Raw genomic sequence first — 20780 nt, forward strand, 5'->3', positions numbered from 1 at the left:
ATCACAGTGCCCTGTGGTCTGAAAAAGTTTTGGATTGTCTACTTTCTCTTTCTCTGTGACATCACAGTGGCCTGCGGTGACATCACAGCGGCCTGCGGTGACATCACAGCGGCCTGCAGTGACATCATAGTGGTCTGCAGTGACATCAAAGCGGTCCGCAGTGACATCACAGCGGCCTGCGGTGACATCACAGCGGCCTGCGGTGACATCACAGTGGTCTGCGGTGACATCACAGGGGTCTGCAGTGACATCACAGTGCCCTGTGGTCTGAAAAAGTTTTGGATTGTCTACTTTCTCTTTCTCTGTGACATCACAGTGGCCTGCGGTGACATCACAGTAGCTTGTGGTGACATCACAGCCTGCGGTGACATCACAGCAGCTTGTGCTGACATCACAGCAGCCTTGGTGACATCACAGCAGCTTGTGGTGACATCAAAGCGGCCTGCGGTGACATTAAAGTGCCCTGCGGTGACATCACAGCGGCTTGTGGTGACATCACAGTGCCCTGCAGTGACATCACAGCGGCCTGTGGTGACATCACATCGGCCTGTGATGACATCACAGCGGCCTGCGGTGACATCACAGCAGCCTGTGGTGACATCACATCGGCCTGCGATGACATCACAGCAGCTTGTGGTGACATCACAGCGGCCTGCGATGACATCACAGTGCCCTGCGGTCACATCTCAGCAGCCTGCGATGACATCACAGCGGCCTGCGGTGACATCACAGCAGCCTGTGGTGACATCACAGCAGCCTGTGGTGACTTGATGATGATGATTTTGGATTTCATTCATCAGATAATAAAACTGTCTGACTGGTTAGATTCTGACTGCAGGAAGTGACATCAGTAAAATCAGTCCAGGTGGAAGCAAACCTCAAACTGAACCTGTTGGATCTGAAAATGGCGTCCATGTTTATAATCTGTGACATCAATCTGATGTTTCCTCTCTGACGGACGGACGGACGGACGGTCCTCAGAGCCGTCCTGATGACAGGTCAGAGGTCACTTCCCTCCTCGGTCAGCCATCTTGCTGAACTTCTCCTCCAGGTCCTGAGCGCTGATGTGAGGCAGGCCGTCGTCCAGAGGACAGCCCTCCACCAGACTGTTCATGGGGGTCGGAGGGATCCGAGACTCTTCCTCCTCCATGTCTCCCAGGCGACAGTCTCCCAGTAAACCATCTCCATCCCGCTCCTTCAGGAAGTCCTTAACGATGGGGAGGAGCTTCTTACGAGAGGCCAAAGAGTTTCCTTAAAAAGGAAGAAGTATATATAGATATATATACATATAGATCTAGTTTCATACTTTCACTGACGTTTCCTTCTTAACAGCGTGTGATGTGAGGTACACAGGAAGCAGCCAATGGCAGGACTCGTGTTCAGAACATTAAAACTGTGAAATCCAGACTACGCAGTCCTAAAGTGTCGTTATTCAGCAGGACGTGGAGAGACACCAGATGACTGGTGTTTCCATGGTAACAGCGTCAAGTGTTTGTAACTCGCTGCAGACGTCTGACACCTGCCAGAAACCAGCCACAGGATTGGTCTTTAACTGCAGGCGACATCATCTAACAGAGGTGCTGACTGGCTGGAGGAGAGGTGCATACTTCACCTGGCCCACATCACTTCCTGTCCCTCTTACTCTGTGGTAAAATATACATGGTGACACTTCCTGTTTGTTCACAGACATCACTGAACACTGAACATCACTGAGGTGATGAAGTTCAGCCAAACGTTCTCTGAGAGTCGAGAGAACGTTCTTCTAGATCTCAAACGTTCCAGGGGGCCTGGATCACCTCTGTGTCTTATGACTTGTTAAACCTCCTGAAATGATTCAGCTCTGAGGTCGGGTTCAGGCTCCAGGATCTCTGTCAGATTACAGACTCAGATTGTTGCTGTGATTGTCATATGACCACATACTATCCCATCATTGGCTGGTATGTATAAAGCATGTGGCTGTCGTCTTTTCTATATGTTTTTAACCCTTAAGTCAGGCATGTCAAACTGATTCCATAAAGGGCCGTGTGGCTGCAGGTTTTTCGTTCCAACCAAGGAGGAGCACACCAGGCTGGAATCAATTAATCAGCTGATCTCAGTCTTCAGCTGATAACTAAGTGATCCCTTGATGTTGATTGGTTGGCCTGATGTGCTCCTCCTGGGTTGGAACAAAAACCTGCAGCCACGCGGCCCTTTGTGGAATCAGTTTGACATGCCTGACTTACGTGTTTTTGTTCCACTCTGTCTTACTGACATGTTCTCTGTGACCTGATGAAACAGGGTCTGACATGGTCTGACATGGTCTGACATGGTCTGACAGGGTCTGACATGGTCTGACAGGGTCTGACAGGGTCTGACAGGGTCTGACAGGGTCTGACAGGGTCTGACAGTGAACCTGACAGGTGTTGCTGCAGTGTCAACATGCAGGTGAATGTCAGCTCCAGAGGAGGCAGACTTTACCTTGCTGATAGGCTGTGATGTGACGATGAGGGCTGTTGACTGGAGACAGGCTGAGGGCGGGGTTACGGGCCTGTTCCAGGTAGAGGCTCACCTGGGGAGGGAGGGAGGGAGGGAGGGACACCTAAATTCATGGCAACTCAGTATGATATGAAACAACTTCACGGAGAAGTAACAACTGCAGTATCAGGGAGTGTACTTGCTGTATTTTGCTGAAGTGTGTACCTGCAGTGTGTATCTGCGGTGTGTACCTGCGGTGTGTACCTGCAGTGTGTACCTGCGGTGTGTACCTGCGGTGTGTACCTGCAGTGTGTATCTGCGGTGTCTACCTGCAGTGTGTACCTGCAGTGTGTATCTGCGGTGTGTACCTGCAGTGTGTACCTGCGGTGTGTACCTGCGGTGTGTACCTGCAGTGTGTATCTGCGGTGTCTACCTGCAGTGTGTACCTGCAGTGTGTATCTGCAGTGTGTACCTGCGGTGTGTATCTGCGGTGTGTACCTGCAGTGTGTACCTGCGGTGTGTACCTGCAGTGTGTACCTGCGGTGTGTACCTGCGGTGTGTACCTGCAGTGTGTATCTGCGGTGTGTACCTGCGGTGTGTACCTGCAGTGTGTATCTGCAGTGTGTATCTGCGGTGTGTACCTGCAGTGTGTACCTGCAGTGTGTATCTGCGGTGTGTACCTGCGGTGTGTACCTGCAGTGTGTACCTGCAGTGTGTACCTGCAGTGTGTTCGTGCGGTGTGTACCTGCGGTGTGTACCTGCGGTGTGTATCTGCAGTGTGTACCTGCAGTGTGTATCTGCAGTGTGTACCTGCAGTGTGTATCTGCAGTGTGTATCTGCAGTGTGTACCTGCAGTGTGTATCTGCAGTGTGTATCTGCAGTGTGTACCTCTTCCCTGCAGGCAGCGCTGTGACTGAACACAGCAAGCTCTCTGATTGGCTCATTGCTCTCAGTAAAGGAGATGGTCATCAGCAGCAGCAGGTCGAATCCAAACTTCAGACAGAAACCTGAGAGCTCCGCCTCCAACTCCGCCCTCTGCAGGAAGTCCTTACAAACACACACACATATTGCAGTTTGAGATCTCATACACTACCCAGAATGCCTTCTGACCTGATCTGAGCTGTCAGACTGACAACACCGCAGCTGATCTGAGATCAGAGCTGAATGCAGTGCAGGGTGAAGTACAGTATGAAGTGATGTGTGTGTAGTACAGTGTGCAGTGATATGTGTATAGTACAGTGTGCAGTGGTGTGTGTAGTACAGTGTGCAGTGGTGTGTGTAGTACAGTGTGAAGTGATGTGTGTAGTACAGAGTGCAGTGATGTGTGTAGTACAGTATGATGTGGTGTGTGTAGTACAGTATGAAGTGGTGTGTGTAATACAGTATGAAGTGGTGTGTGTAGTACAGTGTGCAGTGGTGTGTGTAGTAGAGTGCAGTGGTGTGTAGTACAGTATGAAGTGATGTGTGTAGTACAGTATGAAGTGAAATGTGTAGTACAGTGTGCAGTGGTGTGTGTAGTACAGTGTGCAGTGGTGTGTAGTACAGAGTGCAGTACTGACCTCCAGGCTGATGTACAGAATAGAAATGGCGAGATTCAAACTTCCTGAAACAGATTTCATGTCCTTCAACAACATCTGTTCAGTGTTCAGACCTGAGGACAAAATACTGCAATTACTTATAAAATACTTCAATCACTACCTCCAAAATACTGCAGACACTATGGATCCTGATCCAATTGTCATTGTTTAAACACAATACAAGTTTTAATTCTGAATAAAGGCAGAATTATGGGATCGAGTTTGATCCATTTCATCCACCAACACTTTCCATGAACTGTAGTAAACAGATGAAAATACAGTTTTCTGTGACTGACCTGATATATCAAACTTGGCATCTTGCAGAGTCTGGAAGAGAGCGCCTCTTGGTGGCAGAGCAGGGAAACGACTCTCTAAGACTGCAGCAAACTGAATGTCTTTAGGAGTCACTTTACCTGCCGAGGGAGCCATGTTGACACAGTCCAAGACCACCGCAGCTACACACAGTACAGGTACAGTAAACACACAGTACAGGCACAGTAAACACACAGTACAGGTACAGTACACACACAGTACAGGTACAGCACACACACAGTACAGGTACAGCAAACACACAGTACAGGTACAGTACAAATACAGTAAACGCAGTACACATACACCATATAAACAGCAGACAAATACTAATGTTAATAACAAGAAACTGATCTAACAACAGCTGTTCCCTCTGAGGACGTGGTCAGGTGTTTGACAACATGGTCAGGTGTGCGAGGAACAGGTCAGGTGTGTTCGGATGTGTTCAGGTGTGTTAGGATGTTTTCAGGTGTGTAAGGATGTGTTCAGGTGTGTAAGGACGTGTTCAGGTGTGTTAGGACGTGTTCAGGTGTGTTAGGACGTGTTCAGGTGTGCGAGGAAGAGGTCAGGTGTGCGAGGAAGAGGTCAGGTGTGTTCGGATGTGTTCAGGTGTGTTAGGATGTGTTCAGGTGTGTTAGGACGTGTTCAGGTGTGTTCGGATGTGTTCAGGTGTGTTAGGACGTGTTCAGGTGTGCAAGGAAGAGGTCAGGTGTGCGAGGAAGAGGTCAGGTGTGCGAGGAAGAGGTCAGGTGTGTTAGGACGTGTTCAGGTGTGTTAGGACGTGTTCAGGTGTGTTCGGATGTGTTCAGGTGTGTTAGGACATGTTCAGGTGTGCAAGGAAGAGGTCAGGTGTGTCAGGACGTGTTCAGGTGTGTTAGGACATGTTCAGGTGTGCAAGGAAGAGGTCAGGTGTGCAAGGAAGAGGTCAGGTGTGTCAGGATGTGTTCAGGTGTGCGAGGAAGAGGTCAGGTGTGTTGGGATGTGTTCAGGTGTGTTAGGATGTGTTAAGGTGTGTAAGGACGTGTTCAGGTGTGCGAGGAAGAGGTCAGGTGTGCGAGGAAGAGGTCAGGTGTCTGAGGAAGAGGTCAGGTGTGCAAGGAAGAGGTCAGGTGTGTCAGGATGTGTTCAGGTGTGCGAGGAAGAGGTCAGGTGTGTTCGGATGTGTTCGGGTGTGTTAGGATGTGTTCAGGTGTGTTAGGATGTTTTCAGGTGTGTTAGGATGTGTCATTTGTGTTAGGACGTGTTCAGGTGTGTTAGGACGTGTTCAGGTGTGTTAGGACGTGTTCAGGTGTGTTCGGATGTGTTCAGGTGTGTTAGGATGTGTTCAGGTGTGTAAGGACGTGTTCAGGTGTGTTCGGATGTGTTCAGGTGTGTTAGGACGCGTTCAGGTGTGCGAGGAAGAGGTCAGGTGTGCGAGGAAGAGGTCAGGTGTGTTAGGATGTGTTCAGGTGTGTTAGGACGTGTTCAGGTGTGTTCGGATGTGTTCAGGTGTGTTCGGATGTGTTCAGGTGTGTTAGGATGTGTTCAGGTGTGTTAGGACGTGTTCAGGTGTGCGAGGAAGAGGTCAGGTGTGTTAGGATGTGTTCAGGTGTGTTAGGACGTGTTCAGGTGTGTTAGGACGTGTTCAGGTGTGTTAGGATGTTTTCAGGTGTGTTAGGACGTGTTCAGGTGTGTTAGGACGTGTTCAGGTGTGTTCGGATGTGTTCAGGTGTGTAAGGATGTGTTCAGGTGTGTTAGAATGTGTTCGGGTGTGTTCAGGTGTGTTAGGGTGTGTTCAGGTGTGTTAGGATGTGTTCCGGTGTGTTAGGATGTGTTCAGGTGTGTCAGGATGTGTTCAGGTGTGTAAGTATGTGTTCAGGTGTGTAAGGATGTGTTCAGGTGTGTTAAGACGTGTTCAGGTGTGTTAGGATGTGTTCAGGTGTGTAAGGATGTGTTCAGGTGTGTTAGGATGTGTTCAGGTGTGTTAGGACGTGTTCAGGTGTGTTAGGACGTGTTCAGGTGTGTTAGGATGTGTTCAGGTGTGTCTGGATGTGTTCAGGTGTGTACCGTAGAGCAGTTGAGCGACCTGCTGGTCCAGGATGTCTGGAGCTTTCTGAATGATGCGCTCTGTTACCAGGGTAGCACAGGATCCCACCATCTCCACAGTAACAGGACAGGAGGAGGAGGGCTCTCTCTCCAGCAGGTGATGGTCGATCACCTCCACCACTGCCCCCTCCAGGTCTCTGTCTGTACTGCAGGACAGATGAAACGGTGTAGAGCTGAAGATCGACCTCTACGCAGATGACCTTTTGTTATTTGTCTTATTCCATCCCCACAACGCTGTCAGTTGTGGAGCTACTCAGTGAGATGAAAGAAAGAGTACCTTCTCCAAAATGTACAATTCAAGACCTCTAATTCATGCATGTGGTCGACACGTTAGATAATCTTTATCGGGACAACTTTGTTTCTTTTTGTTTCTTTGCTTACTCTGTTGCTGTGAAGATTGAGACAATCGCAACTGATTTTGCAGATGACTGACGCTTTGAGTGGCCAATGAAATTCTGAACACGCTCCACCATGTGGCACTACAGTGGGTCAATTACAGCACCTCAAATCAAGAATTTCAGTGCTAACAGAGCTAGTACACAGACTTTGAAGGGATAAATACAGTGAATGGCTGAATGTACAGCCGAAATATATTTACAGATATGTAAATAAATTACCTAAATTTATATTTCATGAATACAAATATAGATATTTATGCAGATAAATTTATTTATTTATTAATGGAGGGGTGTGACTACCCGCCAGGTGTTTATGGCTACCGGATGTGCTGGTGGATACCTCGGCAGGACATTGTGGTCGACCAGCGTCAGCCGCAGGCGGCCGGCTCGCTGCAGCGCTCGCAGGTCCAGCTGGTCTCTGAACAGCAGAAGATCCGGAGACAAACCGATCTGTCGCAGCAGGAAGACGTTATCTGACCGCAGCACCAGGTCTGACTGACGAATGTTCAACAGAGGGAGAGCGAGCATCTCGCTCTGTACAGCCTGACAGAGAGAGAGAGAGAGGCTCACTCAGAGAGCAGCTCTGTGGACAAACACCAGCACCGACTGGTCAGAGTCTCACCTTGGACAGGAAGTAAGCGTAGGTCAGAGCACACACCATGGAGTCCACGTCACAGGCTTCATTCCCGAGAACCACATGGAACCCTGAACCAGGCTGATCCGTGTTCACCTGAAGGACATTTCCTTTTTCAAAACTGTTCAACAAAACCGTGTTTAATAAAACCGTGTTTAATAAAACCGTGTTTAATAAAACCCTGTCTAATAAAACCGTGTTTAATAAATCCCTGTTTAATAAAACCCTGTTTAATAAAACCCTGTTTAATAAAACCGTGTTTAATAAAACCCTGTCTAATAAAACCCTGTTTAATAAACCAGGACAACACAAGAACTACTGAGAAACAGAAGCTCATCTGGGATTCCTGTAAAAAACAATTAATGCTAAAACAAATCAAAGAAAAAAGCAAATCATGACATTATTTTAGTGAAGTAGAAGTCTCTGAATCTCTTTTACAGACTGTGAATGATGATGATGATGGTGTTGCTTTTGCACATGATGAAGACTTTCTCTGATGACACTAAGTTGTTTAATAAATCAGAAATTGTACTGCTGACTGACACTGAGACAACATCGTCTCTGTTAAACAAAGCAAAGGCAGACAATGTGAAGCGCAGACTTTGCATTTTGTCTGATACTGGCGACATGAATGTTCACATTTGCTTTTTATTAATGATTGAAAGTGTTGTCACATTTTATACATAACTTCAGTTTCACTGTTTTAACCGAAAAGTATTCCATTTTATGATTATTTGTTATTGCAATTTGCTCTATAAATATGTTTACAACAACACTTTGTTTTCCATCTTGTTCATTTGAAAATAAGTTCTAAAACACTTTATGTTGTACCCTGAACGGAAGTTTACTTTGAAAGGTGTAGCTGACCGGAACCATTGTTAGATGTGGCTGATGTGGCTTGACATCCTCCATCCACTATTAATAACTGTTGTTGTAAATGGCTACAACTGTCTGAGCTAACACGCTAACACAGCCTGTTGGGCTAACCGCGGCTAACAGTGGGGCTAACAGACACACAAGCAGCCTGTGTGTGTGTGTGTGTGTTACCTGCACGGCGCGGCGACAGTCCGACAGAAACTCCTCCATCTTCTGGTAGCTGTTAGCTGCTACCTCCGCCGCTCCGAACGCTAGCCAACTCGCTAGCCGCTGCTGTAACCGTTTAACGGTTCCGGTAAACGGGGACAGCGGGCTCACCGACCAGCGGGATGTCGGTCACACACGTTATTGTGGACGCATGACGGTCTGGATGACTGTCAGTACTGTGGCGGGTAAGAGGTCAGGATGCCTTCACGGTCCACTGAAAACGTCGTAAATACGCTTTTTTTTTTACTGCTGGTGCCGATCAAAGCGATCCATCAACAGTTTGAAGGATGCAGCGACAAAAAGGAACACAAAATGAAGCATATTCACAATACATTACACAACATAAAGGGGTGGAGAATGGTCATAATGTGTCATATTATCGTGTGTGCAAAGTTAAAATACTTTGTGAATAAAGTTATTAATAGAAGGCCCTTCAGGAGTGTTTCATTTGTGAAGAACATGTTACTGAAATCTACCCATTTTATTCTCATAATGCTTTGACTTTTTTGTCATGACCTTTTTTGTGGCTGGGATAGGCTCCAGCCCCCCCGTGACCCTGCAAAGGATTCAGTGGGTATAGATAATGGATGGATGGATGGATGGACTTTTTTTGTTAAAATTTTGATTGTCCAAAAATATGATTTTGTTCTATACATGTCAGACCTTTTATCAAAACAACTGCCCCGAATAGTTAAAGTGTCAATAAAACAGGTTGTAGACTGTATATATCGGACCACAAGCCTACATTGTAACATTTCCCTCAGTATTTGAAGGCAACACGAACCTCTGGGGGAATGGAAGTCTGGGTAATGTAGTTTCTCTCACATCTATTTTTTTGTGCGTCTTTAACTCGTGGGAGATAAATCTGTTGACACAATCACACACAGAAAACAGAAGACACCCCATAATATGTCAAAGTCAAAGTGTGGCTGAACACTCCAGGGAATGACTTTCAGTCTACATAATGTCTTCTGTGTGTGTGTGTGTGTGTGTTTTCCAGTCATAATATAACAGATTAACACTTTGAGATCACATTAAACGTGCAATTTTCATTGATAAACATGCCATTGCAGACACTTCTTGACTCACAAATACATCCACCCGAAACAGAGCTGATGATGACAACCTATTTATCAATTTATCTGCGGACTATCTGTTCGTACTCGTACTTTGTTTGGAGAAATTATTTGTTCTCAGATAGCAGAACACAAACAGCTGCAGGACATGATTTAATTGTAAAAGCGGTTTAATCACATGTATATGTGTGTATGTATGTACATTTATTTTGACTTTTCTAATAAATGTTTATTCTATCATTCGATCAGATGGCTCCAACCTGCAGATTTTCAACAGTGACATTCAGATTTTTTACATGTTCAGAGGAATAGAAAAGATGTATTTTCTGTTTAAAGTTCCAGTGTGACGTTTGCTTTCTGTTCATCTTCTGATGTCTGCAGACAGTTTTCATTTAGTTAGAAGATATTCACTGATTTTCTTTGTCTCAGAAGAAAACTGGACTCACTATGTTGTTTTATCAAGACTTTTATATTGTGACTGTAAACTGTAGGGGGCGCTAGCAGGATTTTACAATGATATTCTTATTATGTTTCCATAGAAAAAGTCACACAGGGACATTTCACCTGATTGTACACAGTGTTATGGAGACACAGACGCTTCAGTCCAGGAGTCAGACCGTGACCTTTGATCAGCTGCACCTCTGGATGCTCGACAGCTGTTGTCACTCTGACTGAAACATACGTGTTTGTTTACGGATAAACTCGTCATATTCAATCATCAGCTTCCTGTTTCCTGTCAGCTCCGGTCGCCGTCCTCTGACCCCCCCACAGGAGGTCTAGATCTTTTCCACATAGTTTCCAGGGAACATCCCCTCTCTGCCCCGCAACCGTCCGAACCACCAGCCAGACGGATCTGCAGAAAACACAGAGACAAAAGCTGAGGACAAGTCTGACTCCAGACACATCAGGACCACAGAGACCCAACAAGAGCTGTGATTGGTCAGGTTGGTCTGCCTTTTGAGTCAGTATACGATCTTATTATTATTATCTTATTACCTTATTCTAGTACCAGTTGATTCTGGTCTCAGTCTGTGGTTTTCACTGGAACAGCAGTACCAGAACAAACACAACAGCAACATACTGAGGCCTGGAGCTGCTGAGTGTCAACGTCCCCAAATCCAGCAAAAGACAGACTTTTAGCATTAGCCTAAACTTTGATAGATAGATAGAGCCATCCAGCACCCACAACATCATGTAGTTAGCTAAAAAAAATGCTAACTATTGATCTTGGAAAAACGTTCTGTTACTAGTTAGCTATACTTGCTTTACTTTATATCCACAGTACCTAACGCTCCACCTGCACCGCTTCAACATCAGCTCAAATGCTAACACCGAACACCTGCAGTGACTGGCTACTGTTGCTAAGCAACAGGTTACACGGGGGAGGTGTTTAGCAAATGGTCAGTTATAGCTCAGATTTAGTGATAATAGCTATGCTAATTTTGGTATAAATGACAAACTGATGCTAAATCATTTCAAACTGAAGCTAACACATATCACTTAAACTGATCAGGCTCACTTTTGCGACAGAGTTGACATACATTAGCTAATGTTAGCTAACATTATGACTGACTGTTGGTCTTTTTGAACAGGGAAAGACACAGCAGTAATAGCATTAGTACCAGTAGTAAAAACAGAAGAACCACCAGTAGTACTGAAATTAGAAGTAGCATCAGTTTTGCCATAAAGTAAAAAAAGTAGTATCAGTGATTCTAGTATAATAATACTACTAATAATAATGCTTGAAGTAGCAAAAGTAAGAGTCGTACTATAAGTAGTAGAAGCAAAAGTGGCACTTGTTGTATCATTAGCACTAAAAATAAAATAATATCATTACCACCAATACCAGTGATACTAAACGTAGAAGTATGATCGAGTGCTAGAAGTAGCAGTAGTACTTGAAGAAGCAGAAGCAGCTGTAGAAGAAGAAGAAGCAGCAGTACTAGTAATCAAAGCAGTAGCAGTAGTATTACATGTAGCAGTAGTGCAAGTATCAAGTATCAGGAGCAGTAGTATTAACAGTAGCAGTTGCAATAGTAGCTACAGTAGCTGCCACAGTAGTAGTAAGTAACCAGACGTCGCCTTCCTTCCTTCCTGCCACTGGATGGCACATGGCGTCTCTTCCTTCAGCTTACGGCCTTCAGTACAGGGTGCAGGGTCGTTGGGGGGCCATGACTGGCTTCGGCCTTGTAATTGGCTTCAGTTGCGAGCAGCTAGTGGTCTAGCGATCCCCTGTATCAGCTACCTGGAGCTTGATGTGGTACTTTGTGGCAAGGTGATGCCCTGCTGTGGGACCCCCCGGTGCTGTGTCTTACGTCCCGTGAATACTAGGGATAAATGTGATTCGCCAATGTTATCGAGAGCTATTCTGAGATATCCGGCTCTTCTCTTTTCGATTCACCTCCTGTGTCACAGACACTTGGTCCAGTCGTCGAGTCTTTACAACAGTGCCACCAGGCTGCCGCCCGGTTTGAATATTTTTGTTTGGAACACGTTCTCTTGCCCTGGGGATCCACCAGGGGAACCAGCGCAGCCTCATTAGCTTATTAGCTCCATGGTATAATTTGAAATGAATTCCCCTAGGTGGCATTGTCCCAACAGCTAATCCCCACCCCCATCACATAGTTGTAGTATTAGTAACAGAAGCAGTAGAAGTATTAACAGTAGTCACAGTAACAGTAGTAGTAACAGAAGCAGTAGAAGTATTAACAGTAGTAGTAGCAGTAACAGTACTACTGACAGCAGTACCTTCAGTGAGTATCTCAATGACATCATCAGCGTTGAAGCTGAGCTCATCGGTGTCCTGGGCATCGTAGGCATACAGAGCTTTGCACTGTGGAGACCGAGGCTTCGGTTTGGGCGCAGGTTTGGGTCGACCTGCTCCAGGAAGAGGCTTCACCTCCTTTGAACGCCGCCGCTGCAGCCTGCAGGCAACACTCAGGGATTAATGTTCTCTGTAGTTTATTAACAGAGAACCAGAAAACAGTGTGTAGTAGACCAAAAATCTTCTGGAGCTTCTGGTTCCAGTCCCAGGATGGCAGTCAGTATAAATCATAGTTAGTCCTATGATGTTTGTTTAGTAACACTGATGTAATATTTAATTGAACTCCGGCTTTAAACTCATGGGGACATTTCACCTGACAGTTTACAGGATTACAGGGACACAGATACTTTGAGTCCAGGAATCAGCAGGTAGGTACTGGTTTTACTAGTTACACTGGTCGTCCTGACAATATTACTGTTATTGGTTATTAATGATTCTTCTGGTGACACTGGTTACTGTTTGTGGTTATATTGGTTATAGTGGTAGTCATGACACTGGTCATATTGTTTATATTACTGGTACCAGTTACAGCAATGACACTGTTAACATTACTGTGAAGGATATAATGGTTATAGTACTGATACTGAATACTGTTTATACTGGTGACACTGGTTGTACTGGTGACCCTTAACACACTGGTTACATAACTGTCATTGCTTATGTTGGTTCTACTGGATTCTTCCAGGCAGTCTCACCCAGCAGCGCCCTGGTCAGGGACATCCATGAAGCCCATGTCTTGGTGCTTGGGGGAGCGGTTGTCATGCCGATGCTGGTTCTGTAATCTGGGGAGACTGGGCTGCTCCATGCTGGACTGCTGCCTTAGCAGGGACCCTCTTGAGGAGGCAGAGCCTCCTCTGCGAGCTCCACCCCCTCTAGAGCGAGGAGCTGAAGAAGATAGAAAAACTGTAAACCAAAACTCACTCAGACTGTGATGTTCTGACACCTGAAGGGTTTTTTCTGGTACCTGAGTTGTACTGGCTGGTCGGCGGAGCCTGGTTGCTCATGTAACGACTCTTGCGGTTGTCCCTCCTCGTTGGTCCTACAAACCAAACACACAGGAAGTGAGGGGTAGCACACAGGACAATGTGATAGAAATCATTTGTGGTTCGTCCACTCAGAACTCACTGGAGTTTTTGGGCAGACCCGGTCCAATGGAGACCTGCAGGACCTTCCCACTGGGCTTCAGGATGGCCTCGTCCCCCTGGCCCACCTGGAACTGTATCTGTCTGGACCCTGAAGAGCTGAACGGACCCCAGCCACCCTTCTTCACCTTAAACTCCAGGCTGGAGGACAGCGAGAGATGGAGAGACACAGCTGATATGTAAAAAACCATCACAGTTATCAGGTGTGATTTTAGCCATGTTAGCAGATCTGTGGACCAGAATATTTAGTCACACAGTTGAATTTGAAAACATTACATTAAGGTACTAGTGGAAAGAATGACATCTATGTATTTTTATAACTGAGTAAAACAAAAGTAGTCACGGTACTGACAGGTTGTTGAATTTCAGTGGCAGTTTCTTCTGAGTTTTCTCCTGATAACGTTTTACCAGCAAACTAAGGAACTCCGTTTTAAAGACGCTCTGAAGAACACTGTCATACTCCTCCTCGTGGATGATGAAGAAGTCGTCCTGCAGAGTGCTGACGGAGTGACAGACAGGTAGAGAGAGAGACAGACAGATGTAGAGAGACAAGATGAAACAAACATGTCACAAAACAAATAGTTTTTATTTCTTTATCTCTTCAGGTAGTTTTCTTTTCTAATGAAGGCAGTGATCTATGTGATGTATTTTCTAAATGTTCTGGTCCTGGTTCTGGTTCTGATGCTAGTTCTAGTACCAATTCTAATTTCTAATTCTAGTTTCAGTTTTAGCTCTGGCTAAATGGCCCTGGTCACAGTGCCAGTGTTTGCCCTGGTCCATTTCTAACTCTGGTTTTAGTTCCAGTTCAGGTCTTCTAATGTTACTCTTGGTCCTGGTTCTAGCTGTAGTTGTACTTCCAATTCTAGTTCTACTTCTGATCGTTGTTTGATTTGTGCTTCTGGTTCTAATTCTGGTTCCAATTATAATTCTGGCCATGGTACTAGTTCTGGTCCTGTTTCCAGTTATCGTTGCAGTCGTGACCTGGTTGTAGTTCCACTTCTACTTCTAGTCCTGGTTACAGTTCTAGTTCTGGCCCTGAATTTAGTTTAGTTCTGAATCAAGTTCTAGTACTTGTCCTGCGTCCATTTCTGGTTCTGATCCTAGTTCCTGGTCCAGTTCCAATTCTGTCCCTGATCCTAGTTGAAGTTCTAGTTCAGATCCTGTCAGTTGCAGTTCTAGTCCTGGGTCTACTTCTAAGTCCATGTTTCATCCTGATCTTTGTTCTAATTCTGGACTGGCAGTAGTTCTAGTTATGGCCCTAGTTCCTGTTCTAGTACTGGTCTTATTTATACTTCTATCTACGTTGCCGGTTATGTCCCTAGTTGTAGCTCTACTTCTAGTCCTGGTTGTAGACCTGTTTCTGGTGGTGTACCTCAGGGAAACGGACTGGATCTTGTTGAGCTCAATCTTCCTCTTGAGAACCTCCTGGATCTGCCCTTTATCTGGACCTTGCTTCACCTTCTCTCGTCCAATCAGGTACAGGAACTTTGGGGTCAGGATGAGGTCACGCTTCACAGTCTGTGGAACAACAGAAGAGCGTTCAGTCAAGAAGCCAAATCCACATTCATTCTTAGTCTTGTATTAATGTTCATTCAGTATTACTGTTATTGTGTACTGTCCAAATACTTGGAAAAACTGTATTGTATGTATTTGTATTTTGATGCTTTGGCGACTGGGCTGGATCATTCAATGGGCATTCTGGTTTGGACCCAGGGATCCACATGGACTTGCTTAAAGTTATTTATTAAGAAGTGTGCCATCACTTGACACATTTTTCGATAATGTGGTTAGCATTAATGTCGTAGCGGAAAATGTTCAGCAAGATGACAAGCAAGTTAACACAGAGTCTACTGTTAGAGGTTGCAGCTGCCCACCACAACCTGAGGGGAATTTTTTGCTTTATCTGTTTGCTTTTTTTCAGCAAAGAAAAAAATATTTGTTGCAGCGGCCAGAGGTGCTGACCAGTTTTTAGGGGACCATTGGTGCCCAGGGGCCTATAACTTGATTTAGGCCTGTCATGCCAATAAGGCACTTTGGATTGAAAAAAAAATTCTAGGGACTTCATCGTCTATCATAGAGATGGGCTCTAGCACTCTTCCATTTTACATGACTGTAAACACTGACAACCTGAAGAAGGAACGGTAAGTGAGACCGTTCACAATGGAACCAAGAATTAATGAGATTTGCTGAGGGACTCTTTCTGTCTGTGTGGAGTTTTTACCCTGAATCTTCGGTCAAATTTCACCACAACGTCGGCAAAGTCGATCCTCTCTCTGCGGCCGACAAACTGTCTGATCTCTGGATGGTTGTCTGTCCCAATGTAGTCACCCACAAAGTTCCTATTAATGCTGTTTCTGCGGCGCTCCTTCTTGTTCAGCAGGACGTCAGAGGCTGCAAAAAGATAATCGTTTAATAGAGAGGAAGGCTGCGATTGTGACTGTGCCAAATGTGGTGCTTCTTTGACCCACTTATATGGACGACAGTCTTACCTTCCTCCCTCATCTTGACATACTTGCGGACAGCGATGTGTTTCCGCCATGCCTTCTGGATGACCCGAGCGTAACCATTGTACTTCCTCTCCCTCATCTCCTCCAACAAGAAGAGCTGCAGAGAAGAAAACAACACCAAGAGAAGAATTATAAAGACAGAATAGGGACAGACCCTGACAGGCCACCGTATCAGAAATGTCCTCATGACATGAATGCAGAAATTTGAACAAATTCATTTTTGGATCAGTTCAGGGGCTGTAGCGCAGTTTGGTTGTAAAAACGACACACTGGTGCTGTCACAGTTCTAGAATGAGTCACTTCCATGGCAATGAATGCTGAGGCTCATGGGTACTGTAGTAATAACAGTCAGTCAAAGACCAAAACAGAGAGAAACAATCTGAAACATTTCTATCTGAGAACTAGAACAGAACTCTACATACAAGTAGATCAAGAGGAGTTGAAGCATTTCATACCGACTCTGGAGCTTTAATGAAGACTTTGGTCTTGCCCAGCTGAAACTGGTCCTGATCCATGTTGACAGAGTTGAGAAGGTGCAGCACTCCCTGGCGCTCGTCACCCCTCCAAGAAGGCCAGGTGTCCTTTGTCAGGATGGCATACCTACAGCACAAAGTCTCTGTTAGCATGATTGAAGCGGCAGGACGGTTAAGAAGAGTTTACAAGACGCTACACTGTTTGACCTCTGACCTCTGTAGGAATTTGTTGAAGGCCCGTCTGTAGGCATATCCGGCCCGGCGGACTCTAATGTTCTCTCGGAGGCCCAGGTACTCCACCTGGTGTCTGACCCGGTTCTCCTCCCAGTCCCGTGGACGCTTCGTTTCGTTGGGTTTGATGCAGCGGATATAGTGAGGAGTGCACTTCATCAGAGTCTGGACCAGGCTGTTAGCTTGTTTCTAAAAGGGAGAAGGGGGACAGTTTTACCTTACTGCTGTGTTTGGACTGAGAACCTGCAGAGTTTCTCTGTGTAAACCATGTAAATCATGCTATTTGTCAACAGCCAGAGATCAGATAGGTGTTTCAAGTGTATGGGATTTTATTATTTTCATTAGACAGGTGATCTCAGCTCCCTCTAGCAGAGGCTGTGGTTGACCTGAACAGTTGTAAGAAACTGCTTCAGTGTAGCTGGACTCAGACTGTGAATCATCTCGTATCATAATCCACCATAAGGAGCACAAATTAAATACTAGATCAAATCAAAAGCCAGAAGACACACAGCTCCTTTCAACCACACAGCAGTGGTGAGGATGTCCATTACTTTGATTGTGTCTGCAAGCAAAGCCACGAATCAAATCAGTTCTACTGAGACCATTTGAATGCTGGTGTAACTGACAGCTACTGTCCCGTTAGTGCCCCCTACAGGCTGCAGAGGCAAACAACATCTTCAGGAGTTATCTGTTCCGACAGCATGACAGGCTGTGTAGCTAAACATGTGACGTTTGTCCTGAGGGTGGTGCTATAGCAAAGATCATGGAGTCATCTAGTCTCCACCTGACAGTCAGAAGGTCTCTCATACCTTGATCTTACTGCTGGCGGTGCTCGGACGCCCTCTCTTCTCAGCCTCCAGGTTCTCAGGGAACAGAGCTCTGATGAACAAACTAACCACAAACACACCACAGGCCATTGTGAGGTCATCATTAGATTGCAACACACACACACACACACACACACACACACTTAGAGTACTTACAACTCACTGCTCTGCATCAGCTCGATGATGTCATTAAACAACACATCCCTGTTCCTCTCACAGAAACCGCTGACGTCATACGACACCTGGACAGACAGACAGACAGGTGGAGTTCAGGAGTGGACACACAGACAGGTGAACACCTGAGCAGGGCTTCAGGTGTACAGGTGTACAGGTGTACCTTCCCAGCGTAGTGGTGGATGATGAATCCTTGGTTCCAGCTGCTGAAGTGTTCATGGGATCCGATCTGTCCCTGGAGTTTCTGCAGCAGCGTCTGATCTGCTCCCTCACCTTTAGCATGCATCGTAGCACACACGTCGTCCAGGATGCTCATGAGCCCAGGAGGATTCTGGGAAAGGACCAGAAACAGAGATGAGACAGAGACATGCGGTCATGTTTGAGAGCTGGATTTATATTCACTTATTGTTTGTTGATGGTCAGTTCTTGAGAAGTTTCCTCGTCTTGTTTTTAACTTTGTGTGCTGAAGCCAAGGAGAACTCTGAGTAGACAAACGAGTTTGGAACTCATTAACAAATTAAGGTTGAGGGACATGTTGGACAGGACAATAAAATGAATCCTACTCATAACCAATAAATGACTCAGCGAGAGCACTTGTAATGGTGTCATTTTATCATCTCATCGTTAGAAAGTTCTGTTACACAAAGTACCACAATTCCTCAAATACTGGCCAGGGCCTTTATTTCTATTTCTCCTTTCTGATGAGTGTATTTGGCCACATTTCCTTATTAAACCTTCTCGTTTTCTGATCCATGCCTGTTTGCTGTTTTTTTTTTGTTTCTACATTATGTTCAAGACTTCCTGTATCTATTTCAAATTAAAATCCTGTATCTTTTCAGTGAACATAATTCCTTCATTTCTTCAGAGGACTTTTGTTGTGAAACATGTTCAGGAACAAAAACTGAGTGATGGACGGACGTTTCCCATACAGCACTTCATATGTAGCTGCTGCCATCTTGTGGCACTTGTGCCTTACTACAAAATACGGTTTGAGACATTAAGACACACACACACAATAACATGACTATGTTGTTGAATTTATTAAATTAAAGAGAGACCCGAGACCCGAGACCCCCCCCCCCGGCCTGTATTTGGGGCCAACCTTCATTTGAGAAAATACTTTGATAATAATAAAGTTTGAATTAAAACCAGCATGTTTCCTGAAGCTCTGTTCACTGAGTGGTTGACTCACCAGTTTGGACTCAATGAGGTCACAGACCACCTTGTTGTTGAAATACTCGATGGGCGTCCATTTGATCCCCTCCTGGACATACTCCTCCTGCAGGGACAGAGGAACAGGTTCACTTCATGTTTTTATGTGAAGTCAGATGACAGTATCACACCCAGACCTACATACACATCAAGGATATTGCACCCCCCCCCCGAGACGTCCCACTGTGCTAACACAGGAAGAACAGACAGGAAGCAGAAAGCCTGAGAATACAATGAATAACAAATGAAATAACAGCAAATATCTTCTCATCTCATCACTCTGATGGATTCACAGGTTGAAACGAGAGACCAGACGAAGGGGTCACGTGATCATGTCATGATGGACCACCTGTTCTGCCTTCAAGGTGAGCTCAATGAAAATCTGCTGCAGCTTCTCGTTGACAAAGTTGATGCAGAACTGCTCAAAGCCGTTTCTCTGAAACAGAAGAAACTTAATAAGAATCAGACAACAGACAGACAGTTACAGACAGACAGACAGTTACAGACAGACAGACAGACAGTTACAGACAGACAGTATCCTGTTCTTATCTTCACTGTCGCACACAGCGTGGGAATTTTGGAGGTTTCTGCCTGGAATCTTTGTAGAAACTCCCCGGCATTAATTAGTACAGAGCTGTTTCAGTGGTTCAGTCTTGGTTTCAGGCTTCAGAATCGTCTTTATATTCTCTGTTTAAGAACTTCTCGTGTCAAAGGCTCTGTGAAGTATAGATGTTTATACCTGGAAGATCTCAAAGCCGTAGATGTCCAGGACCCCGATGTTGAACTCCTCCTGGTCCTTCTGCATGGCTTTATTAATACACTGTCACACACACACACACACACACACACACACACACACACACACAGATGAATCATCTGTAAAGAAGAAGGTGAATGTGAAACATCAAAGGAAGCAGCGTGTGGGGTGTCGATGTGGACTGACGTCGACGAGGAAGTCGAAGAGCCGGGTGTACAGAGCTTTGGACAGGGCGTCTCTGGAGAAACAGGCCTGCTCGGTGTTCAGGGTGACGGAGATGGTCTCGGTCTTCCCGCCCCACTTACTGTCCATAATCCTGCTGGTCAGTTTACTGCAGAGGCCGTCCTGAGAGATCCCCAACAGGAAGGACGGGAAGGCCAGGACTGACAGGAAGACACACAGAGACAAGTCTGCCAGTTTACAGTTAATCCAATACGGATCCAGAGTTCACCAAAATCCGTCCTGACGGTTTTCTGCTCAATCACAACGGTCAGATTACTCCCCTCATGTAGTCTACTGCCAGCACTGTGTACTGTGTAGTGTGGTGTACTGTGTAGTGTGGTGTACTGTGTAGTGTGGTGTACTGTGTAGTGTGGTGTACCATGTAGTGTAGTATATCTGGTGTAGTATCTTACAGTCCTGGCTTTCGACCACAGCGTAGTTGTTTTCCTCTCTGAAGCTGATGTTTCCAAGATGAAGAATTCCTGCAACAAGCTGAAGAACTGAATCCTGATCCTCCACAGACAGACCCACTACTGACATGGCCTCCTGAGAGGAGAGGAGAGGAGAGGAGAGGAGAGGAGAGGAGAGAGAGGAGAGGACAGGACAGGAGAGGAGAAGAGAGGAGAGGACAGGAGAGGAGAAGAGAGGAGAGGAGAGGAGACAGACAGGAGAGGAGAGGAGAGGAGAGGACAGGAGAGGAGAGGAGAGGAGAGGAGAGGAGAGGAGGGGAGGGGAGAGGAGGGGAGAGGAGGGGAGAGGAGACAGACAGGAGAGTAGAGGAGAGGAGAGGAGGGG

The 20780-nt window shown here is 45.8% G+C and overlaps 2 protein-coding genes across 3 annotated transcripts in view; both read right to left on the minus strand.

The window, feature by feature from the left end:
* Positions 1 to 401: 401 nt before the first annotated feature.
* Positions 402 to 8707, minus strand: prune (prune exopolyphosphatase). 2 transcript variants are annotated; one of them, XM_041943056.1, is made up of 9 exons: positions 8505 to 8707; positions 7446 to 7553; positions 7164 to 7366; positions 6387 to 6571; positions 4328 to 4486; positions 4014 to 4105; positions 3343 to 3501; positions 2458 to 2548; positions 402 to 1251 (listed from the first exon to the last, which is right to left on the minus strand). In XM_041943056.1, the coding sequence occupies exons 1-9, from the start codon at positions 8541 to 8543 to the stop codon at positions 1007 to 1009; spliced, it is 1281 nt and encodes a 426-aa protein (XP_041798990.1). In that variant the 5' UTR covers positions 8544 to 8707; the 3' UTR covers positions 402 to 1006. The 2 variants fall into 2 exon arrangements, with proteins under 2 accessions (XP_041798990.1, XP_041798989.1); XM_041943055.1 differs by having other exon boundaries at positions 3304 to 3501.
* Positions 8708 to 9756: 1049 nt separating this feature from the next.
* The window catches only part of myo1eb (myosin IEb), an 18709-nt gene continuing 7685 nt past the window's right edge, over positions 9757 to 20780 (minus strand). Inside the window, exons 9-27 of the mRNA XM_041943054.1 lie at positions 20399 to 20531; positions 19950 to 20146; positions 19746 to 19826; positions 19356 to 19442; positions 18987 to 19073; positions 17958 to 18125; positions 17777 to 17862; positions 17603 to 17684; positions 16777 to 16982; positions 16545 to 16689; positions 16072 to 16186; positions 15804 to 15973; positions 14955 to 15100; positions 13935 to 14081; positions 13566 to 13723; positions 13405 to 13479; positions 13136 to 13325; positions 12365 to 12540; positions 9757 to 10469 (exon numbers count right to left, since the gene is read on the minus strand). Of these exons, the coding sequence (XP_041798988.1) occupies positions 10393 to 10469; positions 12365 to 12540; positions 13136 to 13325; positions 13405 to 13479; positions 13566 to 13723; positions 13935 to 14081; positions 14955 to 15100; positions 15804 to 15973; positions 16072 to 16186; positions 16545 to 16689; positions 16777 to 16982; positions 17603 to 17684; positions 17777 to 17862; positions 17958 to 18125; positions 18987 to 19073; positions 19356 to 19442; positions 19746 to 19826; positions 19950 to 20146; positions 20399 to 20531 (2526 nt within the window). The 3' untranslated portion in view covers positions 9757 to 10392. The remainder of the gene's footprint in view (positions 10470 to 12364; positions 12541 to 13135; positions 13326 to 13404; positions 13480 to 13565; positions 13724 to 13934; positions 14082 to 14954; positions 15101 to 15803; positions 15974 to 16071; positions 16187 to 16544; positions 16690 to 16776; positions 16983 to 17602; positions 17685 to 17776; positions 17863 to 17957; positions 18126 to 18986; positions 19074 to 19355; positions 19443 to 19745; positions 19827 to 19949; positions 20147 to 20398; positions 20532 to 20780) is intronic.

This window comes from Chelmon rostratus, chromosome 8 (assembly GCF_017976325.1).
Source record: "Chelmon rostratus isolate fCheRos1 chromosome 8, fCheRos1.pri, whole genome shotgun sequence".
NCBI classification, from domain to species: domain Eukaryota; kingdom Metazoa; phylum Chordata; class Actinopteri; order Chaetodontiformes; family Chaetodontidae; genus Chelmon; species Chelmon rostratus.

Coding starts and splice junctions, on each gene's coding strand:
- prune (XM_041943055.1), bottom strand. CDS start 8,543: ATGGAGGAGTTTCTGTCGGACTGTCGCCGCGCCGTGCAG. Junction 4,106..4,327: donor TGCCAAGTTTGATATATCAG/GTCAGTCACAGA, acceptor TTTTGTCCTCAG/GTCTGAACACTGAACAGATG. Junction 2,549..3,303: donor ACTGCAGATACACACTGCAG/GTACACACTGCA, acceptor CTCCCTCCCCAG/GTGAGCCTCTACCTGGAACA.